This window comes from Vipera ursinii, assembly GCF_947247035.1.
Source record: "Vipera ursinii genome assembly, chromosome: 1".
NCBI classification, from domain to species: Eukaryota; Metazoa; Chordata; class Lepidosauria; order Squamata; family Viperidae; genus Vipera; species Vipera ursinii.
In genome coordinates, this window is record NC_139512.1 from 191,307,088 (window position 1) to 191,335,005 (window position 27,918).

The 27,918-nt window shown below is 39.3% G+C and overlaps 1 protein-coding gene across 1 annotated transcript; it reads left to right on the forward strand.

The window, feature by feature from the left end:
- Positions 1 to 4,125: 4,125 nt before the first annotated feature.
- PLA2G7 (phospholipase A2 group VII) lies at positions 4,126 to 27,298 on the forward strand (the record flags this gene model as incomplete). The annotated part of the gene is made up of 10 exons (XM_083359803.1): positions 4,126 to 4,203; positions 5,211 to 5,361; positions 7,111 to 7,204; positions 8,527 to 8,595; positions 9,732 to 9,876; positions 11,284 to 11,397; positions 12,646 to 12,737; positions 15,575 to 15,745; positions 24,190 to 24,338; positions 27,195 to 27,298. 10 exons carry the CDS (start codon positions 4,126 to 4,128, stop codon positions 27,296 to 27,298), a joined length of 1,167 nt encoding a protein of 388 aa, XP_083215929.1.
- Positions 27,299 to 27,918: the final 620 nt, after the last annotated feature.

Genomic DNA, 27,918 nt, shown 5'->3' on the forward strand with positions numbered 1-27,918 from the left:
TCTTTTTTCCTCTTTTGCTTTTTTTAGTTGTGTTAAATTTGCTTGTCTAACTTTTCTCCCCTTTTCCTTCTAGCCTTTGTTTATCCACTGCAGGATGAAGTCCTCTTCCTCATGTTTCCAACGAATACACTCTTAGCTTCCCTTTGCCAGTTGGTCCTACAATACTAGCAGATGTTGTCAATCCAACTTGTTTTAGGTCTCTTTTGTGGATGCTTTTTATCAAGTGGAATCCATTACTTGACCGCCTTGGTCTACCTGCCATCAGTTCTTGCCATGCGATCAGCCCATTTCCGTTTCAATTCTTTTATTCTCTTGATGACATTGTATACTTTTGTTTTGCTTTCATATCCATGTGCAGGTCTTTCTATCTTCTCTTGTAATGCCAAACAATTATCTTTCCATCGTTCTTTGCGCCACTTGTAGCTTTTGTATTGACTATGAGGTTAGTGTCTATGTTTAACCGGCATACATTAGAACAGGTAGCACACACCCCTCTGGCATAGGGGGAGGTTGTTCCTGAAAATTTTGCTTACCTTGCGGACTGCCTGCCAACCACATTTAATATGCCATTCAATTTCCTTTATTATACCACCTTCCATTGAGATCTGTTGACCAAGATATATATAGCGGTCTACTACATCTAGTTCTTCTCAAGATATATTTTTTTTCATTCTTTGGTGAATTTATTAAACATGACCTGGCTCTTTTTCAGCTTTATTTTTTAAAGCCAAATGGTTCTCCTGCTTTGTGTATGTGTCTTTGTAACTCTTCTGGGTCTTCTGAGACAGAGTAGATTTGATTTAAATCAAGTCGATTTAAATCACAATTTAAATCATGATTTAAATCACTAGTAAAAAGGCTTGATTTAAATAAACTCAGTTTAAATCATAATTTTTAAAGAGCAACTGTCATCTCTATCCCGCAGCAGCTCTTCCTCTGACCTGCTGTTGACTCACCCACAGTCCCATTCACTTTAATGGGACGGCTAGTGATGCAGCAGTGACACAAGGTGAGGGACATGGCGGGCAGCAGGTGAGTGGATGCCCACTAACAGGTGCAATCCTGATGGATCTGAGGGGAGTGAAAGGGAAGGTCACCGAGCAAGGAATGGTCTGGCTGGTGGGGCCCTGAAATAAGTGGGGGTGGGGGGCAGCTCCACCCCTCCCCCACCTGCCTTGCCTTGTTGTGGCAGCAATGGCATGATGTGCTGTGTGGCCTCCTGCCGTGAGTGGCTGCAGCAGAAGTGGGCTGGCAGCCATGCGGGCACCAGCTAGATGGGGCTGTTGGTGCCGCCACCGCAAGGTGAAGCAGGTGTCACAAAAAATATAAGACATCCCTCAAAATAAGACCTAATGCTTCTTTTGGAGGTAAAAATAATATAAGACCGGGTCTTACTTTCGGGGAAACACGATAGATGGGGAACTACTCAAATTCTTTTATTTAATTAAAACACTTAGAGCCTGGTACAGATGCATTTTTCTTCAAACAATCATACAATTTGTAATGTACATAGATTTGAAAAACAATGGGATAAAAGAATATTCCTGAATTTTGTTTTATGATTTATCTCATAATTACTGTGAAATTGTGTGAATGCATCAATGCAGTGCATCTTATCTCAGCTTGCAAAGCTTGGATTCATTGAATGAGTTTATCAAAAATGTAAATATTGCAGAATATGCAGCCTCGTACTACATAATTAAACTCCATTTCATGCTGAATAAACTAAATTATTAATGTATCTTAAATAGAAAACTATATTTAGATTTTTACTCCAAATACATTTTATTAAAATAAATTTGATAAAAATAAAAAAAATCCGATTTAAATTAAAAAAAATCCATTTTAAAAAAATCATCGATTATTATCCACCCTGTTCTGAGAAGAGAACAATGTTAAATCTTAAGTGATTTAAATAGATGCCATTAAATTTTATTCCATCTTTTGCCAGTCTAGTTTGCAAAATACTTCTTCAAGACAGGTTGAGAAAAGGATAGGTGATATTGTATCACCTTGTCAGACACTATGTTTTATGTTGATTTCTACTTTGAGATCATTAAGGCAAATTGTCACCATTCCTTTTTCATATATCGATTGTAGTAAGTTTATGTAGCAGCATTTACGCTTTGGCTGAGCAATGCATTGATTATTGCTTGCTGGAATACTGAGTCAAACGCCCTTTTGTAGTCAATGAAAGCCATGCACTGAGGGAATGGTGTGCACATTGTGCCTTTCAGTGATTTGCTGAATAACCTGGGTGTGATCCATTGTGCTATAACTACTTCTGAGCCCTGCCTGCTCCTTTGGCTGTGTATCATTTAATGTACTCAATATTCTTTTTGCTATTATCTTGGTGAAAACCTTGTAGATGACTGAAAGAAGGCTTATTGGGCAATAATTCTTCTGGGCCCTTTCTTGTATATAAGAATCACTTCAGCATTTTTCCAGGCATCGGGTATTTTTTCTTCTCTGAGGCATCTTGAGTATAGTTTTGCTGTTATCTTGTGTAGACTGTGACAACCTACTTTTAGCATTTCAACTGTAACAGTCATTTCCTGAAGCTTTGCCATTTCTCATTAATTTTTATGGCACTTGATACTTCCTCTAGGATGTCTTGACATTTCCTCTTTCGTTGGTGTTGTTACTTCTGAGTGATCTTGATCTTTGAATAGCTTTGAATAGAATTTTCCAATTATTTCTAACATTTCCTATTTTGTTCTACTACACACAGAGCCATTTTCACATTTTAATGTAAAAACCTTCTTTCTTGTATTTATAAGCTTGCATCTTGCTTTATTAATCCCTTTGTTTTCTTCAATTGCCTTTTTTACAAGCTTCACGTTAAACGGATATGTTTTTTCTTGGATATATTTTCTTGTTGCCTTGCAAGTTTATTAGTAAAACTTACAGTATCATTGTCATTTTTTCATTAAATCAATAGTTTTGTTAGAGATCTTTGATTGTACAAAGTGTTTTTCTGATGGTGCTATCGATATAGCAGATTCAAGAATGTTTTTGACTATTTGTTCATTTTGATCCATAATATTCATCTTTTCCAAATCTTGTAATAGAGCAAAGCAGTTTGATAAATTAATCTCAAAATTGCTGCTGTATTCTAGCAGTTTATCACTTAATTTTCATTTTTCATGACATTTTTATCATTTTCATATGCTCCTTTTGATAGTCTATCTTCATACCATTCTATTGTCACTTCCAACATTGAAGCGATCGGTACAATTGTAAAATATGGTTTTATCACTTGACATGATGTAGTCAATTTTGCTTTTGTACCCAGATGGTCTCTTCCATGTCCATTTTCTGCTAGTCTTTTTCTTGTAAAATGAGTTTATGATATAAAGCTCCTGTCCTTCAGCAAATCTACTAGTCTGTTGCTTCTCTTAGCTCATTCACCACTTCCATATGGGCCAGTCACTTTTTCTCCAGTTATTGTTTTTCCTATTCTTGCATTGAATTCACTCATTAGTATTTTGTATTGGCATTTTTCTTTGCCTTGAAACCAGGCCACATCATTGTAAAACTCTTAGACCTCATCATTGCTATAACTTATTGTTGGCTTGGATGATTTGAAGCTTGTACTGTTCTCAGGCTTCTACTAGTCTTTGAAATACCACTGTGTAAATAATATACATTTATATTGTGTGTGTGTTATGAAAAACATTTATGTAAAACAATCTAAAATGTTATTTGCACAGGACAGTCCCTTTTTGAGTTCTGTTTCTTTTGGAAGCAGATAATTCATAAATGGATGCTATTTAATATTGCTACCATAATCTTTCCCCAGCTAATTTCTACAGTAACAAAGGAAGGGAACAAAGTAATAAATATATGCATATTATAGTAGTTCCTTACAAAGGTTTTCTGCATCAGTAATAATATATACTAAAGGAAGAGATAAGAAACTGTTGGTATAATTAATAATTAATCTAAGTTTAACTTTAAGTCTCTATTTCCTCTGTTGGATTTTTCTGAAAGTTCAATGAATTTCTCATCTGCACAAATCCATTGTAATATTTATCTTTGTTATTGCATTGTTTAACCTAGTATAATTCCCATACTTTTATCTGTTTCCTTGATTTTCAGATTTGTCTGCTAAGGTTAAAGAAAATGGGCATGAGAATTCCTGAAGGCAAAGGCCCTTATTCTGTGGGATGTACAGACCTCATGACTGGTTATGGTATTCAGGTACTTATAACTACCTGAATTATTAATATACCCCAATTTTACATTACTAACAATGCCAAATAGCTTGCATGAAAACAAACCCAAACTGAAAATATAAAATAGTTTAGCCTATTATCCATCTAGCACTATTGTTTTCAGGGTAGAAGTTTGATTAGTTACTGCAGTCAGGTAACTGGCAGAATGTCATCTCCAAACAAAGTAGGTGTCACCAAGGTACCTCTGCCAATCAGTTTTTCCATTCCTTCCCTGTCAGTTGTGCATTAAATATTTGGAACCCCTCATGATACAAGCCCACTATTGTCCCATTCAGAAGTCTAGCCCGTGACACAAATGCTTAGTTTTATTTATTTATTAAATTTCTATGTCGCCATCTTGCTGAGGCGACTCTAGGTGGCTTACTGTTATTATTCTCTTTTCTTTTTATAATGATGAAAACAACCTGGTTTTTATTTAAAAAGCTTTTATGGGAAACCTCCATAACAAATCCGTGTTTTGGATTCATTCATATCTCTCATTCATTTTGCTAGAAATAAGGAAAAAGGTGTTCATTCATGTTTTTTTCCACGCATTACAAAATAAATACAAAATTCTATCCAAGCCAATTTTAAGGCAATTTTAACTAGTTTTTTTGATACAATGTGGGGACACTTTAATAATAGGATATAAAAAAGGATTTTAAGTGGTTTTGAGATAAACAAATTTTCTGTACATAGCGTAGATGTAGAATTTCAGACTGCAATGAAGTGCAAAGTTTCACCATGTGACTATGCTGATGCTATAAATCAGCAGATGCAGTAATGGTGCCGTCCAAAATCTACTTTGGTTATGGCCAACATGAATACTTTAGAAAACCTAGTTCAATTTGAAAAACTGTATTTTTAAGCATGTTTTTGGCAGTGTTTAAAATGAGTTGGATTAAGGGTAGAACACTTATTATTAATTAATGCTTTTTTAAATTAAACATTTAGAAACAGTTTTCAATAATTAATTTTATTATTTTATAACAGGGGACTTTTTTGCGTCTGTATTATCCTTCCCAAAATGATATGAATTATGAAGATACAAAATGGATTCCCAATAAAGAATATTATTCTGGACTCTCTCATTTTCTTAATATGTATTTGATAATAGGGGAGTTCATTCTAGCACGTTATTTTGGTAAGTTTCAGAGAGGTTATGAATTATAACAGCAACCCATATTCTTGTGCAGATATATTTCAAGTGTATGCATTTTCTAAATCTGATTCTTAGAAAAGTAATTATGTAGATGCCAGCAATATTCTGATTAGTGCTGTTAGAGAAATAGATTCTTATACATTGAGATAATTGGACTTTAGCTGCTTGTTACTTATTACAGATAGTCCTTGACTTACAACAGTTCATTTAGTGATCGTTCAAAGTTAAAACAGCACTGAAAAAAGTGACTTATGACCATTTTTCACACTTATGACCATTGCAGCATCCCCATGGCCACATGATCAAAATTCAGACACTTGTCCACTGACTCATATTTATGATAGTAACATTGTCCCAAAAACCTGCTTTGCGGGTTTTTCTTTCAGATCTTGCCTTATGTAAGGACCTACCTCAGCTAAGCTACCCAAGAAAGCAGAACTCTTGAAACAGGCATTGTCTCAAAAGGAACTTTTATTAGGAGTTAGTGACAGCAGGGAATCAAGGTGAGGTCTGAGGAAAAAAGCTGCGAAGCATTATATTAAAAGCAACATTCAATACTCCCCCCACCCCCAGTCTCAGTGTTCATTTGACTCCCAGCCAGTCCACAGGTGGCATAGTGTTTTGGTAGCTGTCTTTTTGGTGGGCTCCTCAAGGCCTCTTTCACTTTCGAATTCTTTTGGCTCCAAGTGCAAACCTTGTCTCAGATAAGGGAGAGACATTCCATCCCCTGGGCCAGGGGTAGGCAATCTTGGCTCTTTTATGACTCGTGGACTTCAGCTCCCAGAATTCCTGAGCCAGCATCATAGCAGACAGTGCAAAGCAATTCCAAAAGCTTCTCCCTCCCGACAGAATGGCAGGCCACAAAGAAAGGCTACAGAAAGATAGAAAATAGGCATAGGGTTAAAATACATTTCTTTGGGGACCTAACATATGTGATCACCTTTTACGACCTTCTATCAAGTAAAGTCAATGGCGAAGCCAGATTTACTTAACAACCATGTTACTAACCTAACAACTACAGTGATTCACTTAACAGCTGTAGCAAGAAAGGTTGTAAAATGGGGCAAAAATCATTTGACAACTGTCTCAGCAAGAGACATTTTGGGCTCAATTGCAGTTATAAATCAAGGACTACCTCTATTTGTAAAAGAATGTTACAACAATACGAAGGCTATATAAAAATTCACTTCTATGCTAGGCCCATCCAAAGTTGATTTGGATAGAAAAACACAGTAAAAGATAGAAAAAAAATCCAAAAACTATTCCAAGGTACAGTAGTTTAAGGAAAAGCCTATTACTGTACTTTTTTTAATGACACACAACAATCTAGACAAATTGTTGAAGCTTATTTATGAAATCTTTGGGTCCATAGTGGCAATATTTTTTATTCAGTTCCAATTATGTCCCACAGAGGAAGTTGAGCTTAAATTGGTGTATTGTGTTCAATTTCAACAACTCCAAACATTGCTAATGCTAAAATGGCCATTACATGATTATTTAGCACACGGCATAAGAACAATTTGTACTACCAGAATTCTGAAAAAAACTTTCTAAAATATATTTATAGGGGAGCAGTGCCATTAATTTTTTTAACATTAAGTATTCTTAAGTTATTCTCTAAAAGCTAGATTAAGAACGTAGTGCAGTTTTTAAAATGAGTTTAATTTCAGTCTAGTGAAGCCGTTTAAAAAAAATCAGAAAAGTTAACAAGATTTGTTTTCCTTTGTCTAGGCTCAGTTACATCTCCTGCAACGTGGAATGCTGAATTCAAGACTGGAGAAAAATATCCTCTAATTATTTTTTCCCATGGACTTGGAGGATTTAGGTAATACTGCCTTTTTACATATCTGATATCTCTGAAAAAAAACAAGCCTGGTTCACCAATGTATGTTTGCATTCATTCAAGACAATCCAATATAATATCCTCATTTTTTATCTGGCATGGCTTCACCCTATATATCGGTCAGAAATATGGCAAAATGGGCAGTATATGACTTTCATAATACTATAGATAAAAAATAAAAATATCTCCTGAAATAAGTTCCACCTTTTCTTACATGTTAACAATTTCATAGCTGCAATATTAATATTTGAGGTTTGGAAGGTGATAAGACGATGAAGATGGTTATAACCAAAACTAACATAGTTCCATACCAAGAGCAGTCTTTGGCCATGCTGACTACTGATTATTAGAGCTGTGGGTCAGACATGCCTGGAGGAACCAAGATGAAACTGGAGCTTCTAGTTTTGGGCCATGTGGGTGTTGTCCCGTGTTTATTCACGCACCTGTAATTGGGGGCAATTCATAAGCTTTAGCCTTTGTTATTCTGATTTTAAAAATGGAATTCTCCCATCCTGCATTCTCTTCATAACAGCTTTATGTTTTTTTATTTTATTTATAAACTTTTATGTCACCCATCTCCTCTACAGGGGGAGTCTGGGCAGCATTTTCTTTTTGCCATCCAACTCCTCCCCAACCTTTATCACATTTTATCGTCCATCACACTCTCCGCTTTATTGTCTTTGTTCATTCCATCTGCCCTGCATGTTTCTAGTTATTTGCTGACCCAGCTGTTTCTCTAGCTTCTCATAACTGGGCATTTTCTCTGTCATGAGCTGTAAGCAGTTGTCCAAAAGCTCCTCCTTTCTTTTTCGCAGTATCATCTTTGCCCAGAATGAGTAAAAAACCAGGCACAACCTCTGGCATGAAAATAATTTGGGGGGAGGGGGGAGGAGGGCTAAAATGTTTCACACCAGTACATTTTCCATGCCCCCTAATTGTTTCTGATGTGAATAGAATCTGGGGAGGGGAAACAGCCTTAAAGCTACCTTGGCCTCTTTTGAGTTTTGTGACTATGGGCATGACAAAGAAATATTTCCCACAATGCAGAAAGGGAACTGAAGACTGGCAGAATGTTCTTCAACATAGGACGTGTACATTTCCCCGATCCATTCTCTTTCATTTTTTTCATCTTTGTACATTTTACCTTATAAATGTGTGGATGAGGACATGTTTAACCTTTTTAAAAAATCTAGGAATTGAGACCGTTTGTGTATAATGCCTTATACCAATCGTAAAAAGGAGATGTAGCATGCAAATGATTTAAAAGACTGACTTAAATTGCAAAATTATATTTATTTCACTAGGACGCTGTATTCTGCAATTTGCATTGAAATGGCATCTCAGGGATTTGTTGTTGCTTCCGTGGAGCATAGGTATGCATAGGTTCTTTAATTGACTGAAGTAGAAATATGTATGTAGAATCTAATAAAGGACTTTGTACTTATTATAAACTGAAAATACCAAAGAATTTCACTTAACCAATCACTGAGATCCACTATGGAATAATACCTATAGTGATTCAAGCCTTAGGTTGCCTATGGGCTGATGCTGAACCACTTAACTAATTTTTATTTATGTATTTGTTTTTGTTTATATTTTGCCTTTATAATTTTTATAAATAACTCAAGGTAGCAAGCACATCTAATACTCCTTCTTCCCCTATTTTCCCCACAACAACCCTGTGAGGTGGTTTGGACTGAGAGAGCCTGAGTGGCCCAAAGTCACTGAACTGGGTGGTAGAAGTAGAACTCAAGGCCTCTTCCTTTCTAGCCTGGTGCCTTAACCAGTAGACAGTAGGCTTTTACAATGCTTAGGGATGGGCAAATTTTAATATTTATAATCACAGTTGATTTTCCTGTGGAGATACAGTAAATATCATCATTAGATAAAGAATTGAATGCTCTCCAAAGTTAGAAGTATTGCATTTATTTACAGAAACAAATCATAATCCTAAAATAAAGAATTGATTATAATTTTTTCCCCAAAATTCATTCTTAACACTATGAAAACATAGTCTTCCACACATTCAGAAATTCTGATCTCCTTTTATCAATCAATAAGCCAGTCTAAATTAATTTAAACGGTGAAGATGCTTGCCTCCCACTCAGAAGGTTGAATCCTAGGTAGCAGCAGATGTTTCTCTCTAGAATGCAAAGAAAAAAGTTCTGCTGTGAATTCAGACTGGCATCAGGAAGGGCATCTGGCTAGTAAACATTTAGCTCCATCCAGTTCTCCCCACTCTACTCCAAATTGAGGAATTACAGGACTGTACAAAGGGAGGTTTTTTTTAGATGTAAACTCATTCTTTTGCCATCTGTACATATTAATCTTAGTAACCTTTACCTTTTACATAGTACAACAGAGTTTTCTTCAATGTTATATTCTGGTGCTAAATTAGGAATGAGTTCTAATATACATATTAGCACATTTATAAGGCATTGTATGAGCTTTGAGGGGGGAAAGTGTTGCTTTCTCAAAGCACAGATATAGTGGGTTTTTTTTCCATTAGAGACCAGTCCTCTTCAGCTACATATTACTATAAAGAAAACCCTACCATAGGAGCCAAAGGAAAACCCCCAGCATTGCACAAGGAGTGGATTTTCTACAGGAAATTAAAACCAGATGAAAATGAACTTTCATTGAGGAGGCAACAGGTATTCATGCAAATCTTCTAAATTTAGTGTATTACAGAAGCATCATTGATTCACTTTCGGGAGCCCCTATATTTTAAATCAATATGCCTAGTCATACACTCTGTAGTTGAAGTAGATATGATAGTGTCATCTGATTTACCACTTTTAGAATCCCCCTGTGACCATTCTATCTATTGCTTCCCACACCGTGCAATCAACAACTATGGCCCTATCACCAACCCCTAAAGATTTACTCAGTGTCGAAAAATAAATCTCAGAAAGGCAGGTAGGTTAAAGAATTCCACCCTTGGAACATATTTCAAAGGCTGAATGTCAATCTGGTATGAGGACACATAAGGAGCCGCATCACTACCAATTGTGTTCTTGGTACCAAAAAGACATTGGTCTTCCCTTGCAAATGCTGACTTTGATATCTGCTCTACTTATAGTTTTATCTAATCCTTCCCCCCAACACACACACACACCTGTCCAACGATATTGCAAAGAGAGTATGTACTGGTTAATGGATAACATCAACTTTGTTTCAGAGGGAAAATATGAGACCGTATTCCATGTCATTAAAAGTCAGTTTTGAATTTGAACCTCTCTTGACCATAACAGGTTGCTATCAGTCTTGATTTTCTCTGAGATTTGTCATGACAGAAGTATTCTCAGCCTTGATAACCATTTTTAGACTGACATCATTAGCAGTTCTATAAAAGGCATATTTGGCTGGAATGTCACAATCATTGTTAGACTCATTGTGAAAGTCTTGTGCTTCAGAGTCTTAACCTGGACCATAACACTTCTGCAAATGTAGAAGATAACCGTGGTTTGGCAGGACCAAGTCATTCACATGTCTTTGGTGGCATTTTGTTAGCACTGCCAACAGCATAATATGAATGAGTCAAGCTATGTAACAGAAATGATGCTGACAGCTACTCATAATCTCTTCTACAGCTACAGAGAAATTCCGCATTGGGGTGGTAGATGTTCTAGCACCACCCATACTAACAGATCAGATCAGATCAGATCTGGACTCCAGAGGTTGATGGCATTAAAAGCGCATTGAAAGAACTAAGGGAAGGAACATGGGCACATTTCCCATATTCTCTCAGCACACGGCATAAGGTGACCAAGGAATTTTTCATTCCAAAATAAGACCTGAAATATCTGAAGTTCACTACTTATCTTAACTCAAGCATTTTGCTCAGAATTATTTTTTTTTAGTAATCATACTTTACTTCCTCCAGGTTCAGTTTAGCTTTCTTTTTAAAAAGTTAACCTATGGCCTAATTATAGTGCCCCCTTTAAAGATAAATCCTTAGTTTAGAAAAAATCCTAATCACACATTAGATAGAGGCCATAGATACACAGGCAGTTGCTAAGCCATATGCTGAAAGTGTTTTTTGTCTCTTCTTCATGTAGGTACAGCAAAGGGCAGAAGAATGCATTAGAGCACTTAACCTTTTGCTTGAAATTAATTCTGGAAATCCCATTAAGAACCTTCTGCCTTTAAATATCAACTGGAGTCTTTTAAAGGTAAAAGAGGCAGAAAATTCCCCTTGCTAATTGGAAATTCATAATTTTATATGTTGTACTATGTATTTCAGACTGGCACTATGTTGAAGTGCTGTGGTAAAACAGTTAACACTTTATCGTTATTATGATGACATTGGATGAATCTGATCTTGTGTTTCTCTAAAGGTTCAGATGGTACCAGAAAATCAAATAGATGACCATTAATATAATAATTGCTTCTTTAACATGTACCCCTTTTGAGGTAACTGAATATGCTTAGACTTGTTAATTGGTGGTTAAGCAATATAAATCCATTTCCATGATTGCTTCTAAAAAACACTCAGTGCTGCTTACCTTTCTGGGCACAGTGTATCATTCAAGAGTTTCCTTAAGAGAGAGACTGATTAGATGAAAAGCATTTGCTTCAACACTTCACTATCCTGTTTTTTTTTAATGTTTCTCCTTTCTCTAAGATAGCTGTTACAGCTGGGGTTTCTAATATGGCAACAGTCTTCCTGTGCCATCTGATTTCTTACATGTTAAAACACATTAATTTATCCAAGAGTCTCCTGAGACCCAATGAATTCTGTGTTCAAGTGCAGCCCTGAAGTAGAGTCACCTGAATGTAGACCTGAACATCGATCTAAATCCAGGATCTTACAGCTGCTCATCTAATTCTTTGTAGCAGATCTACTATATCCTTGGTATTAATCTGTATGTGTTTTGCCCTATCATCTGAAGCTCTTTAATAAGGCAGTTCAGAGTATTCACCATTTCCAGTGAGTGCTAACAACTATTTAAAACAAAGATTGTTTGTGGAACAGCTTGCTTTCAGGAATCGTGGGCGCTCCATCACTAGAGGTTTTTAAGAAGAGACTAGACAGTCATTTGTCTGAAAGGGTATAGGTTCTCCTGCTCGAGCAGGGGGCTGGACTAGAAGACCTCCAAGGTCCCTTCCAGCTCTATTCTGTTGCGGTATTTTGGTATCTTTTTATTCCTGTGTTCGTTATCCAGAAATGGTGTCACATTGTAGGCTTAATGTTAAAGAATGTGGTGAATATGGTTAAGAGATTGTGATAGACATCAATTCATGTTAACCACCTGTAGCTGTTTAATTTTGGCAAAAGGGACCGATATCTAAAACAGCTGGAGGGCACTAAGCCAATTCTTGATTTACAGAAATCAGAATCCTTAGTATAGGATGAATTAAAATAGACCCATCTGATTGAAAACAAAAGGCAATATCATTCAATATCATTTTCTTTTCAGGATTCTATTGACTTACAGAAGATAGCAGCAATGGGACATTCTTTTGGTGCTGCCACAGTCATAGAAACGCTTAGCAAAGATGCACGATTCAAGTAAGAACTAGTAAAAAGTGAAACTCTATCAGGTTGGCCCAGTGGCTTTTCTTTGCAGTAATATTTGTTTTACAGATAGTCCTTGAGTTATGGCCATTGTTTCAGACTGTTTGAAGTTATGGCAGCCCTGAACATTGGCACTTAAATAATCCATCCTCAAAGGTATGGTCATTTCAGACCCTCCCCCAGTAGCCATGTGATCAAGAGTTGGGCACTTGCGGCTCACCCACACTTACAATTGTTAGTTAGGGTGCTTCAATTCCCCTTGCTCATCTACAGGCATCTTCACACTCCAGCCCCCCCCCCCCCCAACTCTACCTGCACCAGGCTCCCAGGACCTCCACTATCCGCCTGTGTCACCCCCCCATGCTCCTTATCTTGGACTCCCCTTCACTTAGTGACCTGTACATCTGGAGTTATAATGGCAACTGGGACTGTTCAGATTGCCATTGCTAAGCAGGCCAGTCTCTCTCAGTTCTAGAAAGCAGGCAATGTTAAACCACCTTTGAAATCTTGACAAGAAAACTGCAGAGGTCAACCCTGATTAGAAGACATTCTCTCTCTCTCTCTCTCTCTCTCTCTCTCTCTCTCTCTCTCTCTCTCTCTCTCTCTCTCTCTCTCTCTCTCTCTCTTTCTCTCCCTCCCTCCCCCTCCCTCTGTAATTCTTACATGAATTCATGGAATAGGCGAACATTGCACAATGATTTCTGCCAAATTTTAAAGTGAAGTGTATGAGTATGTATTGAATAATATTATTCAATAATTATTACTGTCCCCATTCCTCAGTTCTGAGCACTTTTTGTGATACTGTGGCTTTGTTTTTTGTTACATTTCTCTTAAGACTTTGTTCCAAATGACAGGCCATCCTCTAATTGTATGATTCTTTTTATTTGTTTATAGATTCACTTTTCTAATTACAATTTGTTGGTTTTACTGATCTACTGTTGGATTGACTATTGGTAGGAAGTAATATTCTACATATGATCTGACATTAAACAGAGCAGTGATGGCGAACCTTTTAGAGACTGAATGCCCAAACTGCAACCCAAAACCTACTTATGTATCGTTGGGTGCCAGGTGGGCATGGTCCATTATGTTGGTGTGGCCCATTGGGTGGTTGTGGCCTATTGGGTCGGTGTAGTCCATTGGGTGGGCATGGCTGCAGTGGTAACGGCACACTGGGTGGGACTAAAAAGTTCAATTGATTCCAACTTTGCGAGAGATTTTTTTCCTGCGAGAAGTTGAAATTTATTGAACCTTTTTTTTTGCCCATGGTGGCAGAGGCCTAAAGCAAAAAGGTTTTAAAAACCCAGCTGAAGGCCTAGAACTGTGGTGATGGTGCGTGTGCCCACAGAGAGGACTCTGCGTGCCACCTGTGGCACCCATCCCATAGGTTTGCCACCATGGAAATAGAGTAAACTAATCTGAGACTAAAGAGAGATAGTCCCTCTTTAATCTGAATTAAAAGTAGGAAATCCTCCACTGTAATGGGCATAAATTGTTTTGCAACTATTTGTACTGAAGAGTGGAACATTCTATCTATGTGTGAATGTTACTATAATAAAGACCAGGGCTTTTCAACCTTTTCACCCATTGTACCACTTTTAGGATATGGCGACATCCGAGTACCACCAGTCGCCTAGCAAGGTGTCAAAAACTTGAGGACCAAAAAAAAGGAAAAAAGTGATGAAGTATCGGGAGTCCTCAACTTACAACAGTTCGCTTAGTGACTGTTCGAAGTTATAATGGCACTGGAAAAAGTGCCCCCCAAGCCACAGACAAGCAAGACACTGCCTTCCCGCCCGGTGGCGCTCTTCCTCCTGTCCGAGATTTTCATTGTTGTGAGCATTTCTGTTGAGGATTGGCAGCGGGGGTGGGGTGGGGTGGTGGTTGGTTTTTATTCCCCCCCCCCTTCTGCTGGGTGGTTGCAGCAGGTTTTGGTCACTTCACATGACCCTGGGACACTGTGACCGTCATAAATATGAATCAGTTGCCAAGCATCTGAACGTAAATCACAAGATCCTGGACATGCTGCAACATTCCAGCTGATCGGCGCTTCTTCTGGGCTCAGAAGCGCCAGGATCAGTGCCGAGCTCCAGCTGGATCCTGGTGCTGATCCTGGCGCTTCTGCTGAGCCCTGACAGCCCTGCAGCTCCAGCCGTCTCTTGCTCAGGCTTGTGCGGTGCTGCCACCGGTTCAGCTCATTCCCCTCCCCCGCTACCACTTTTCTAGGATGGTCGCGTACCACCTGCCAGGTGCCAATGTACCACAGGTGGTACCCGTACCACTGGTTGAAAAGCCCTGATAAAAACATATAAATGCATAATAGAAGAAATGCAGATATAGAATTGATTGATTGGTAAATAGATGTGCATGCTACTTATTCTATAGATTCAAGGTAGCTTGCCTTAGAGAACAATAAACATAAACATAAAATCACAGTAAAGAAAATTATTACACAGCATCATATTGGCCAGCTCCAAGCACTTCCAGTAAAGTGATGTCAACCTGATATAGTACTCTCCTTTCCATGGATTCATCTTGAAATCCTCAGCCCAGTGTTCGTGGAAAAATCTGTAATTCAGGATAGCCCTAAGGTATTCCATGACAAATTCCTTTTGCTTTTCAATATGTATTAAGCAACTTATCATAGGAGAGCCCACTGCCTCTTAAAACTGAACATTTACACTTACAAAAAGTTTCTCCTAATGGAACCTAATGAAATTAACATAGAATGTCTCTATGGATACAGATGTGTGATTTATATAGCATCTATGTGCAAGATTAGGATGTGCAAACTGGCACTAACATGTCACAGAATTTTTTTTTCTGAACAGATGTGGTGTTGCTCTTGATGCTTGGATGCTTCCCCTCTCTGATGAAGTATATCCCAAAGTTCACCAGCCATTGCTGTTTATTAATTCAGAAAAATACCAGTGGGCTTCGAATATCCTAGAGATGAAGAAACTTAATTACAAAGGCAGAGAAAGAAAAATGATAACTATTGAGTGAGTGTCAAATGTCAATAATTAATTAATTAATTTGTTTAGAATGGAGTTTGGAGCGATGGTATTATAGAGTTACATTTTATATAGTTTAAAATTAAACAGATACAACTGAGATAAGCACCCATATCCCCTGCAGGTGGTGTCCAGATTATTATTTTTAAATCTTAAATGGTAAAAATCTCATAAGGCTAAAATATGATAAAACCCCAGGGATGATATTGACAAAAGCAACATTTGATAATCCTACAATATTGTTATTGGTCCCTCTAAATTTCAGTTATCCCACAGGGAGCCTAGATTACATAACCTGTCATCTAAGTTTGAACAATAAAGGTAATTCATTGATTCTCCTCAGACTGGGTGGGATTCTTTTCCTGGGATTAATTTTCCATGATTGTCCATCCTGAAAATATTGTTACAGTGCTCCTCTTTCAAGGTCTCACTATTCTTTCTGTGTTCTTATTGATTAGGAACATGATATAGGTCAGGGATGGCGAACCTTTTAGAGATCGAGTGCCTAAACTGCAACGCAAAACCCACTTATGTATTGTCGGGTGCCAGGTGGGTGTGGCCAATTGGCTGGGCGTGGCCAATTGGCTGGGTGTGGCTGCAGTGGTAACGGCAGACTAGGTGGGACCAAAAAGTTCAATCAATCAATTCCAACTTTGCGAGATCTTTTTTTTCCCCTTGAGAAGTTGAAATTGATTAATTGAATCTTTTTTTTTGCACACGGCGGAGGCCTAAAGTGAAAAGGCTTTATAAAACCCAGGTGAAGGCCTAGGACTGGGGCCATGGAGAGCATGCTCACAGAGAGGGCTCTGCGTGCCTCCTGTGGCACGCATGCCATAGGTTCGCCACCACAGATATAGGTGTATATAATGGTATAGGGTCTCCTATACCTATAGTACCTATGTCTCCTGCTTGAGCAGGGGGTTGGGCTAGAAGACTTCCAAGGTCCCTTCCAACTCTATTATTCTGTATTCTGTACAGGTTAATCTCCTCTGGATCCTCTGTTAAATACAAGGCAGCATAGCTTTTATTTGGTCACATCTAACTGCACCATTAATTAAAGAATGTAGAACTGTTCTTCGGAAGGGGAAAGAAATTATTTAACTATTAAGGGACAACTTTCAGAAAAGATTTTTTTTCAATTTGAGAAAAGGGAAAGTGTGAAAAAAAGAAACTGACAGATTTTCTAGATTCTGGTTTTCTACTCCACAACAACTAAGTGTAAAAGTCACCTTGCAGGAGAGAATAAATTAAAAAATAATAAAAAAATAAAGTGTCTTCCTGGAATCCTTGCGGGTTCTGTTCCTTTGCCTACTTTGAAGGGCTGACAAATCTGCTGCCTAAGCAGCCAGTCACTTGATTGTGAGATGGAAGAGCATACAAATTCAGTAAATAAAAACTTATATAACTAGGGCCTGCAAGCCACTATGTCATAACTCAAGCCTGTGCCCACGTTCCAACACTGTGTTCTATTCCAAATGAAAAACAGCCATCAATATAGAATACACAATAGGTTAAGATTTCTGATAGCTTTCTTAAAAGATTACTCTTTGGGGCTGAGCCAAATGCAAACCTAATGATGAAGATGAAGACATTTCAGCAACATGCTGTACCTCTTAACGCTTGATCACCCACTGAGCATGTTTTCCTAAAGCCTGCTTGCTTTTCTGCAATTCCTCTTTATTCAAATCAGATTAATGGTAACTTATTATGGCAGAGGTTTCTTTATTCCGTTTCCCCAAAATGGGGATTATTATAACTAAACCCCACTCCTTTGGGATGTTTGCTGTTCAGTCAGTGATTGTGAGGAGACCAGGACTAATAACCACCAATTAGTATTTTCCTTTAGCACTTCCATTGGGATGAAATCACATCCATTGCCCTTCTGCACTTGCTTGATGATTTAAAGATAAGAGTGCTGCCTATCGGATCTGCAAAATACCACCTAGCTTTTGAATTGCTAAGTTCTATCTATTGCAGTATCCCTAGTAATTCCCTATAAAATAAGATTTATATATTTCCTACCTTTTAGTAGCTCTCAGATATCAAAAGCTGCTTCTCCAGACCAATTACCTCATATAAATCCACTCATGGGATTCAAATCGGGTTGCTATATCACTGAGGAGCATAATTGGCATATCACAGAACTCATTTGATTTTGCAGCTGTAGGTAAGTAGGTAGGATTTGTAGTTGTTGCAGTTGTTCAGTCATTAAGCTGTGTCCAACTCTCTATGGGCCATAGCACGCCAGGCCTCCCTGACCTCCACTTTCTTCCAGAATTTGCCCAAATTTATGTTCATTGTGTCAATGACACTATTTAACTGTCTGTACCCTGATGGCGGGTCGAATTCCGAGTGCCGTGTAACAGAGTGAGCGCCTGTTACTCGTCCCAGCTTCTGCCAACCTAGCAGTTCGAAAGCACATAAAAATGCAAGTAGAAAAATAGGGACCACGACGGTGGGAAGGTAACAGCGTTCCGTGCACCTTTGGCGTCTAGTCATGCCGGCCACATGACCACGGAGACGTCCTCGGACAAACGCTGGCTCTTCGGCTTTGAAACGGAGATGAGCACCGGCCCCTAGAGTCGGAAACAACTAGCACGCATGTGCGGGGGAACCTTTACCTTTACCCTGATGGCACAGTGGTTAGAATGCAGTATTGCAGGCAAACTGTGTCCACAGCTGGAGTTCGTTTCTGATGGGGCTCGAAGTTGACTCAGACTTTCATCCTTCAGAAGTTGGTAATTAAAGACCCAGATTATTGGGGAAAATATGCTGACATAGTAAACCACCCAGAGACTGCTATAAAGTACTATGGAGCAGTGTATAAGTCTTAGTGCTTATTGCTGTTGCTATCTCATCCTCTGCATCCCTTTCTCCTTTTGCCTTTCTCAACATCAGGGTCTTTTCTTCTCATCTGGTGGCCAAATTTGAGCTTCAGCTTCAGTATGTGTCCTTCCAATGAACAGGACTGATTTCCTTTAGGATTGACTGATTTGATATCTTTACAGTCCAAGAGACACTCAAAAGTCTTCACCAACACCACAATTTGAAAGTATCAGTTCTTCAGTGCTCAGCCTTCTTGGTCCAACTCTCACAACCCTACATTGTTATTGGGAAAACTGTACCTTTTATTATATGTACCTTTGTCAACAAGGTGATGTCTCTGCTTAAGATGCCGTCTAGATTTACTATAGCTTTCCTCCCAAGAAGCAAGTGTCTTTTAATTTCATGACTGCAGTCATTGTCTGTGGTGATCTTGGAACCCAAGAAAATAAAATCTCTCACTGCTTCCATTTCTTCCCCTTCTATTTGCCAGAAAATGATGGGACTGGATGCCATTATCTTAGTTTTATTAATGTTGGTTTCAAGTGAATTTTTGCACTCGTTTTTAACCCTCATCAAGAGGCACTTTAGTGCTTCTTCACTTTCTGTCAGTAGAGTAGTATCACCTGTGTATCTGAGGTTGTTGATATTTCTCCCAGCTTTCCTCCCAAGGAGGAATTCCAGCTTGTGATTTATACAGGCTGGCATTTCACATGATTATTATAGAGCCTTGTTGGACTCCTTTCTCTATTTTGAATTAATCAGTTGTTCCATGTCCGATTCTAACTGTTGGTTCTTGACCCAATATTGGTTTCTCAGGAGACAGGTAAAGTAGTCTGGTATTCCCATCTCTTTAAGAACTTGCCAGTGTTCTGTAATCTACACAATCCAAGGCTTTCCTGTAGCCAATGAAGCAGATGTAGATGTTTTTATGGAACTCTCTTGCTTTCACCATAATCCATTAATTGTTGGCAATTTGATCTCTAGTTCTGCCTCTTTGAAACCCGGCTTATACTTCTGCTAATTCTTAGTTCACATATTTCTGAAGCCTAGCTTATAAGATTTTGAGTGTGACTTTGCTGGTATGTGAAAAGAGCACAACTGTTTGGTAGTTTGAACATTCTTTGGCATGCCCTTCTTTGGGATTAGAATATTACATAAACTGAACTTTTTATATCCTATGGCCACTGTTGAATTTTTCAAATTTGCTGACATATTGAAAGCAGCACTTTAACAGTGTCATCTGTTAGGATTTTAAATAGCTCAGCTGGAATACCATCACCTCCACTAGCTTTATTATTAATAATGCTTCCGAAGACCTGCTTGTCTTTGCACTCCAGGAGTCTGGCTCAAGGTCAGCAATCACACCATTGGGGCTATCAGGGTTGTTAAGATCTTTCTTGTATAGTTCTATGTATTCTTGCCATCTCTTCTTAATCTTTTCTACTTCTGTTAGGTCTCTCCCTAACATAACGTAGGTAGGTGATACAAATGTCACTGCCATCTTGGCAATAGTACTCAATACATTCAACAAATTTAATAATAATAATAAGTTGGAAGGGACCTTGGAGGTCATCTAGTCCAACCCCATGCTCAGGAAAGAAACCCTATACCATTTCAGACAAATGGCTGTCCAGTCTCTTCTTAAAAACTTCCAGTGTTGGAGCATTCACCACTTCTGGAGGCAGGTTGCTCCACTGGTTAATTGTTCTAACTGTCAGGAAGTTTCTCCTTGGTTCTAGGTTGCTTCTCTCCTTGACTAGTTTCCATCCGTTGCTTCTTGTCCTGCTTTCAGGTGCTTTGGAGAATAGCTTGACTCCCTCTTCTTTGTGGCAGCCCCTGAGATATTGGAACACTGCTATCATGTCACCCCTCACCCTTTTGTTCGTTAAACTACACATACCCAATTCCAGCAACTGTTCCCTATATGTTTTAGCCTCCAGTCCCCTAATCATCTTTGTTGCTCTTCTCTGTACCCTTTCTAGAGTCTCAACATCTTTTTTACATCGTGGTGACCAAAACTGGATGCAGTATTCCAGGTGTGGCCTTACCAAGGCATTGTAAAGTGGTATTAATACTTCACGTGATCTTGATTCTATTCCTCTGTTAATGCAGCCTAGCACTGTGTTGGCTTTTTTGGCAGCTGCAGCACACTGCTGGCTCATATTGAAGTGATTGTCTACTAGGACTCTGAGACCCCCCTCACAGTTACTACTATTGAGCAAGGTACCACCTATACTATACCTGTGCATTTTATTTTTCCTGCCTAAATCTAGAACCTTACTTTTTTCACAATTGAATTTCATTTTGTTAGATAGCGCCCAATGTTCGAGTCTGTCCAGATCCTCCTGTATCTTAAGCCTATCTTCTGGAGTATTGGCTATTCCTGCCAGCTTGGTGTCGTCTGCAAATTTGATGAGTTCCCCATCTATCCCCTCATCCAAATCCTTGATGAAGATGTTGAAGAGCACTGGGCCCAGAACAGAGCCCTGGGGCACCCCACTACACACTTCCTTCCATGTAGATGCAGTTCCATTGAGGAACACACGCTGAGTACGGCCTGTCAGCCAGCTACGAATCCATCTGGTGGTGATGCTATCTAACCCACATTTTTCTATCTTATCAAGTAGTAGGTTGTGATCTACTTTATCAAATGCCTTACTGAAGTCCAAGTAAATTATATCTACAGCATTCCTCTGGTCCACTAATTTTGTCACTTGGTCAAAGAATGCAATAAGATTTGTCTGGCATGATCTGTTTTTGACAAACCCATGTTGACTTTTAGTGAAGGCTTTGTTTGCATCAAGGTGTTCGCTGATTTGTTGTTTGGTTATCTTTTCTAGAATCTTCCCAGGTATTGAGGTCAGGCTGATAGGTCTGTAGTTTCCTGGATCTATTTTTTCCCCTTTTTTGAAGATGGGAACAACTTCAGCTCTCTTCCAGTCCTCTGGTAGTTCCCCAGTGCTCCAGGATCTTTGAAAAATATAGTTCAGTGGTTCTGAGATCACGTGTGCCAGTTCCTTCAAAACCTTGGGGTGTAGTCCATCTGGTCCTGGTGATTTGAACTCGTCTAGGCTGGACAGGTGCTCACTTACCATGGACAGGTGCTCACTTACCATTTAAGATCTTTTACTTCAAAAGGTATGCTCCTGAGCACAATAAGTTGCAATAAGTATTAAGTAAACGTAAATCAAAACAGTTTGTCATTTCTCTCAAGCTTAAGCCAACAAGTTGGCAGGCCTAATCCCCTGGTCCACCAACAGGAAATATTGAAGTTCAGTGATGTTTCTCTTTTTCTTCTTGATGTTTTAATACAGGTCAGTTGATGTCTTCTCCTTAAGGGATCTTAAATTAGGTCAAATTGTAAATCAGTATATTTCTACATGCTACTGAGATCCTCATAATCGGCTCCTATGCAAAGGATCCTTTCTGAATGAGATCAAATTTTCCTTGTGCACTGCTTTAAAAGTAGACATCTCCCTCCCTCCCTCCCTCTCCCTGGGTTCATTTATGATATTACTGATAGTGATCAGCAGGTAGTTTAGCAGAATACATATACAGGTGAAACTCTAAAAATTAGAATATCGTGCAAAAGTTCATTTATTTCAGTAATGCAACTTAAAAGGGGAAACTAATGTATGAGATAGACTCATTATATGCAAAGCAAGATTGTTCAAGCCGTGATTTGTCATAATTGTGATGATTATGGCGTACAGCTCATGAAAACCCCAAATCCACAATCTCAGAAAATTAGAATATTACATGCAATCAATAAAACGAGTGTACATAAAACAATATCGGACCTCTGAAAAGTATAAGCATGCATAGGTACTCAGTACTTGGTTTGGGCCCCTTTTGCAGCAATTACTGCCTCAATGGGGCATGGCATGGAAGTTATCAGCCTGTGGCACTGCTGAGGTGTTATGGAAGACCAGGATGCTTCAATAGCGGCCTTCAGCTCTTCTGCATTGTTCGGTCTCATGTCTCTCATCTTTCTCTTGGCAATGCCCCATAGATTCTCTATGGGGTTCAGGTCAGGCGGGTTTGCTGGCCAATCAAGCACAGTAATCCCACGGTCATTGAACCAGGTTTTGATGCTTTTGGCAGTGTGGGCAGGTGCCAAATCCTGCTGGAAAATGAAGTCAGCATCCCCATAAAGCTCGCCTGTGGAAGGAAGCATGAAGTGCTCCAAAATCTCCTGGTAGATGGCTGCGTTGACCCTGGACTTAATGAAGCACAGTGGACCAACACCAGCAGATGACATGGCTCCCCAAATCAACACAGACTGTGGAAACTTTACACTGGACTTCAAGCATCTTGCAGTGTGTGCCTCTCCATTCTTCCTCCAGACTCTGGGTCCTTGGTTTCCAAATGAGACGCAAAAGTTGCTCTCATCAGAAAAGAGGACTTTGGACCACTGAGCAACAGACCAGGTCTGTTTTTCTTTAGCCCAGGTAAGACGCTTCTGACGTCGTTTGTTGTTCAGGAGCGGCTTGACAAGAGGAATACGACATTTGAAGCCCATGTCCAGGATCCGTCTGTGTGCGGTGGCTCTTGATGCATTGACTCCAGCCTCAGTCCACTCCTTGTGAAAGTCCCCAACACTTTTGAATGGCCTTTTCCTGACAATCCTCTCCAGGCTGCGGTCATCCCTGCTGCTTGTGCACCTTTTTCTTCCACACTTTTCCCTTCCACATAACTTTCTATTAATGTGCTTTGATACAGCACCTTGGGAACATCCAACTTCTTTTGCAATTACCTTTTGAGGCTTTCCCTCCTTACGGAGGGTGTCAATGATGGTTTTCTGCACAACTGTCAGGTCAGCAGTCTTCCCCATGATTGTGATTCCTACTGAACCAGACTGAGAGACCATTTAAAGGCTCAGGAACCCTTTGCAGGTGTTATGGCTTAATTAGCTGATTAGAGTGGGACACTTTGAGCCTAGAATATTGCACCTTTTCACAATATTCTAATTTACTGAGATTGTGGATTTGGGGTTTTCATGAGCCGTACGCCATAATCATCACAATTATGACAAATCACGGCTTGAACTATCTTGCTTTGCATGTAATGAGTCTATCTCATATATTAGTTTCCCCTTTGGAGTTGCATTACTGAAATAAACTTTTGCACGATATTCTAATTTTTCAAGTTTCACCTGTATTGCGTAGGATAGCTCTTAAATATCGTAAACTTGCTACGTATATACATGATTAAAATAATCTCTGTGATCTAATTGAAAAAAATCAAACATGAATACTAATTGTTGAACAAGGACTGAATTTTACCTCAAAGTAGTAACTGTAGTTGTGTTCCTTTGGTCTCCAAATGAAAGGTTATTGCATGTACTTTTATTATAATGATAATAAACAATTCTAACTTATTATTACCGCTGGGGGGAAAAATGAATAAAGGACACAGAACATTACCACAACCATCAAAACCCTTGGGACAAACATGTAGAGATAAAATGTAAACAAGAATCTTCAGAACCAAAAACATTTAATTAGGTTCCACATGTTTCAGCAGTGTTTGTAAAGATTCACTCTTCTAGTCAGACTTCTTTGATTACTTATTAGGCTTATCCTTTGCACTTTTGCTGTTTTCAGAGGATCAGTACATCAGAGTTTTTCCGACTTTACGTTCCTTACCGGAAACATAATTGGGAAGATTTTTAAACTGAAAGGAGATATAGATCCCCAAACAGCTATTGATATTAGCAACGAAGCTTCACTGGCCTTCTTACAGAAACATTTGAGTAAGTTGCTGCATTGCTTTTATATTTAATTTTTAACACCCAGTATTACTACATGTTGATAAGGTGATGTGTTACAGACAGTATCTTTCACAATATTTGATGCAACTTTAGTGTTTGATCACTAAAGCTACCTGAAAATATAATGCATATGTACATATCAAATTGAACATGTTACATGTCGGAGAGAAAGAGAGAGAGAAACAGACAAACAGTTTGAGATAGTGGTTAAAGCTAAAAACCAGGAGTCCTACTTTTTAAGCACAAAGCCAGCGGGGTGAACTTGAGACAGTCACCTCTCAGTCCTGGGAAATGGGCAATGGCAAACCATTTCTGAAATCTTGGCAAGAAAGCTGCAGGGACTTACTTGCCCAGTCACCAGGAATCAAAAACTGACTCAAAGGACCCCAAAAGTGTGATGTATCCTCTAATTACATTGACCACCTGAAAACATTGGATGACTAGTTTCATCCTTATTGGAACTCCCGAGACACAGGTAGCCAGATGTTATTCTGTGGGGTTGGAACCCTCTCCTGGAAATTGAGCTTATAGACCCTTGCACTTTAGATGACTACTATATACAGTGCACTAACTTTAGGAGCTATGCAGATCCTGATACTCAGTGGTTGCAACAAATGATATTTAGAGATTGTAAGAATAGTAAATACTGTCCATCTTCCCTTAAGCTCTCAGAGCAGAGAACTGCAGATGCTAAATTGTCAAACTCCCAAGTATGGTTTTGCATGACTTCCAACTGGTTACATGGGCCTCCTGGTGGTCAGTGTAAGTGAAAATACCATACTTCAAGAAGAGGAGTATGGGGCGTGGAAGTCATATAACACAGCATCTGTATCTCTGCTCTGAGAGTATAAGGGAAGGTAAACTGTTTATATAGGGATGGCAAATCTTTTGGGCTTGGCATGTAAAAAAAAACCCAGAAAATGCCTAACTTGACTATGGATGTGCCACACACACACACACACACACGAACAAAAGAGAAACAATTCTTTACCTATTTATTCATTTTAAAGAATGTAGTCCGATGGTGCGTGTGATCCCTAGGACCTTGCTTTGTGCCACTTATCTTTAGGCTCTGTTCTCTGCTGATAGGCCCCTGCAGCCTACCCAAGGCAGCTTGGCTCACACAAGGCCTTTAAGTGGCCTTAGAGCAGACATGTCAAACACAAGGCCCGGGGGCCGGATCCGGCCCGCGAAGTGGTTTCATGCGGCCCGCGAAGCCATCCTGGAAACAGTGAGGGAACGGCCCCCACTGCCCTGGCCCAGAGACCCTCCTTCTGCCAGAGACCCTCAGATCTGTCCCACTCCTGCCCAGGCCCCCATAGGCACCCTTGATGCGAACGATGTAGAGCTGGCCACGCCCACCCAGTAGGCCATACACACTCTAGCCATGCCCACCCAGTAGGCCACACCCACCCAGGCCACACCCACCCGGCCCCCTGAGGGCAACCGCAATGCTGATGCGGCCCTCAATGAAATTGAGTTTGACACCCCTGCCTTAGAGCAAGGATGTCAAACTCAATTTCATTGAGGGCCGCATCACCATTGCAGTTGCCCTCAGGGGGCCGGGTGGGTATGGCCAGGGTGGGCGTGGCCTACTGGGTGGGCGTGGCTAGAGTGCGTATGACCTACTGGGTGGGCGTAGCCAGCTGAGGGTCTCTGGGCCAGGGCCAAGGCAGTGGGGGCTGTTCCCTCACTGTTTCCAGGATGGCTTCACGGGCCACATGAAACCACTTCGTGGGCTGGATCTGGCCCCCGGGCCTTGTGTTTGACATGTCTGCCTTAGAGAATGCTCTTCTGCAGCCTGCAAAAGCACGACCTGTTCTCATGTGATTTTCAGAGACTCCAGAGGCCATGCAAGAGCCTATCTCTCACATGCCATTTTCAGAGAGACTGAAGGTTGCGCACACCCCAATTCTTGCATAGTCTCAACTACCTTTGAAAATCACATGATAATGGGATGTGATTTCGAGAATACTGTTGGGTGTCCGTGAATGGTGGTGTGTCATCCAAATGTTGTGGCATGTCACCTTTTTGACATGTGTGTCATAGGTTCGCCATTACTGGTCTATACCATTCAGATTCATCTCCCAAGCATCTGAGACTTTTAAATACTACACAGAATAAAAACAGTGTTTCTTTTAAAGCTGAACTAAAGAACCAGTCATATAATACATTTGTTTATCATGAGCATTTTTAATATATAAAAAGACTTAGGTTACATATCAGTATTACTGACTAGAGAATAAACTTTTGAAACATATGAGAAAGCAAGTAGATGGTCTACCAGTTGGCTTGGGACCCTGATACCTGAATGAACATGTATTTATATCAATATGTTATGTACTGAAATTATTTGGAGGCTTTCCTCCAAGAAATCCCTTTATTACAAATGACCTTGTCAACAGAACATTACCTGTAGAATTTCTTCCTTGAAGACATGAACATTGCCAGTCATTAACTTTTTAGTGCCAGGCATTTATTTAGCTGATTCTCCTATTTTTTAATATGTATTTTTTATATTGTACATGTTTCTACATCCTTTGGAAGTTTTATTGAAAAGTGGAATATACTTTTCAAGCAAACATATTTTAAAGTATATTGACCCTACAACTCAGTTTAAAAGGGGATCCTTCCAGACCTTATAAATTAGAGACTTAGACTATGCTGTTCAGATGAAGTCAGCTATCCAATCACTATGACTTTTCTGTTTCCAGCATGTCAGTTTTAGAACATCAAAGCAAGCTTAATTTTAATATATTGTGACTTAGAAATATAATTTGTTAATACAATTTAATATTTTCATGTATGTGCCATCTGATTTGAATTTATCTTCTCTAGATCTCTCTAAATATTTTAACCAATGGGACCCTCTTTTAAATGGTGAAGGACCTAATGTCATTCCAGATACCAATGTTGACTTAACTCCAGGAGCATCTCAGTGAAAATAAAGATTGTCCTTAAACATTTCTGACTAAATGTTGCTTCTTTTACGATAGCTCCATTGGAAAGACTATGTTTTAGAACATTTGAAGATGTTAAAGGTGGTTCTCATTTAACAACACTCATTCAGTGACCATTCAAATGCTGCTGAACAGGAGTTACAACTGATCCTTGAAGTTTCAGGTATCACAGCACCACCACAGTCACGATTGTGACCTGGGCACTTGACAACCGGCACAGATTTCAATCCATCACAGCATCCCACAGCTGTGTGATCATAATTTGTGCCCTGTCCTGCTGGCTTACCACAAACAAAGTCAAGAGAGAAACCAGAAGTCAGAAGTTCCAAATATGTGAAATCCTCGCTTAATGACAGTAATTGGGGACAGCCGGGATGACATTGCTAAGCAGCATGATCACACAATGTTGCACTTTATGACAACATTAATGGTGTAAATTCCAGTCCCAATTAATGTCACTAAGCAAGGACTGCCTGTACTGAGTTGGTTTCTAATGTTAAAGAAAGAACAAAGAAAGGAACCAAGTGAACATCAGTTATTAAAATTTCTTTTATGGGTAGAGGTGCTTCAGACATGATATTCCTACCATTACATGGATTTTT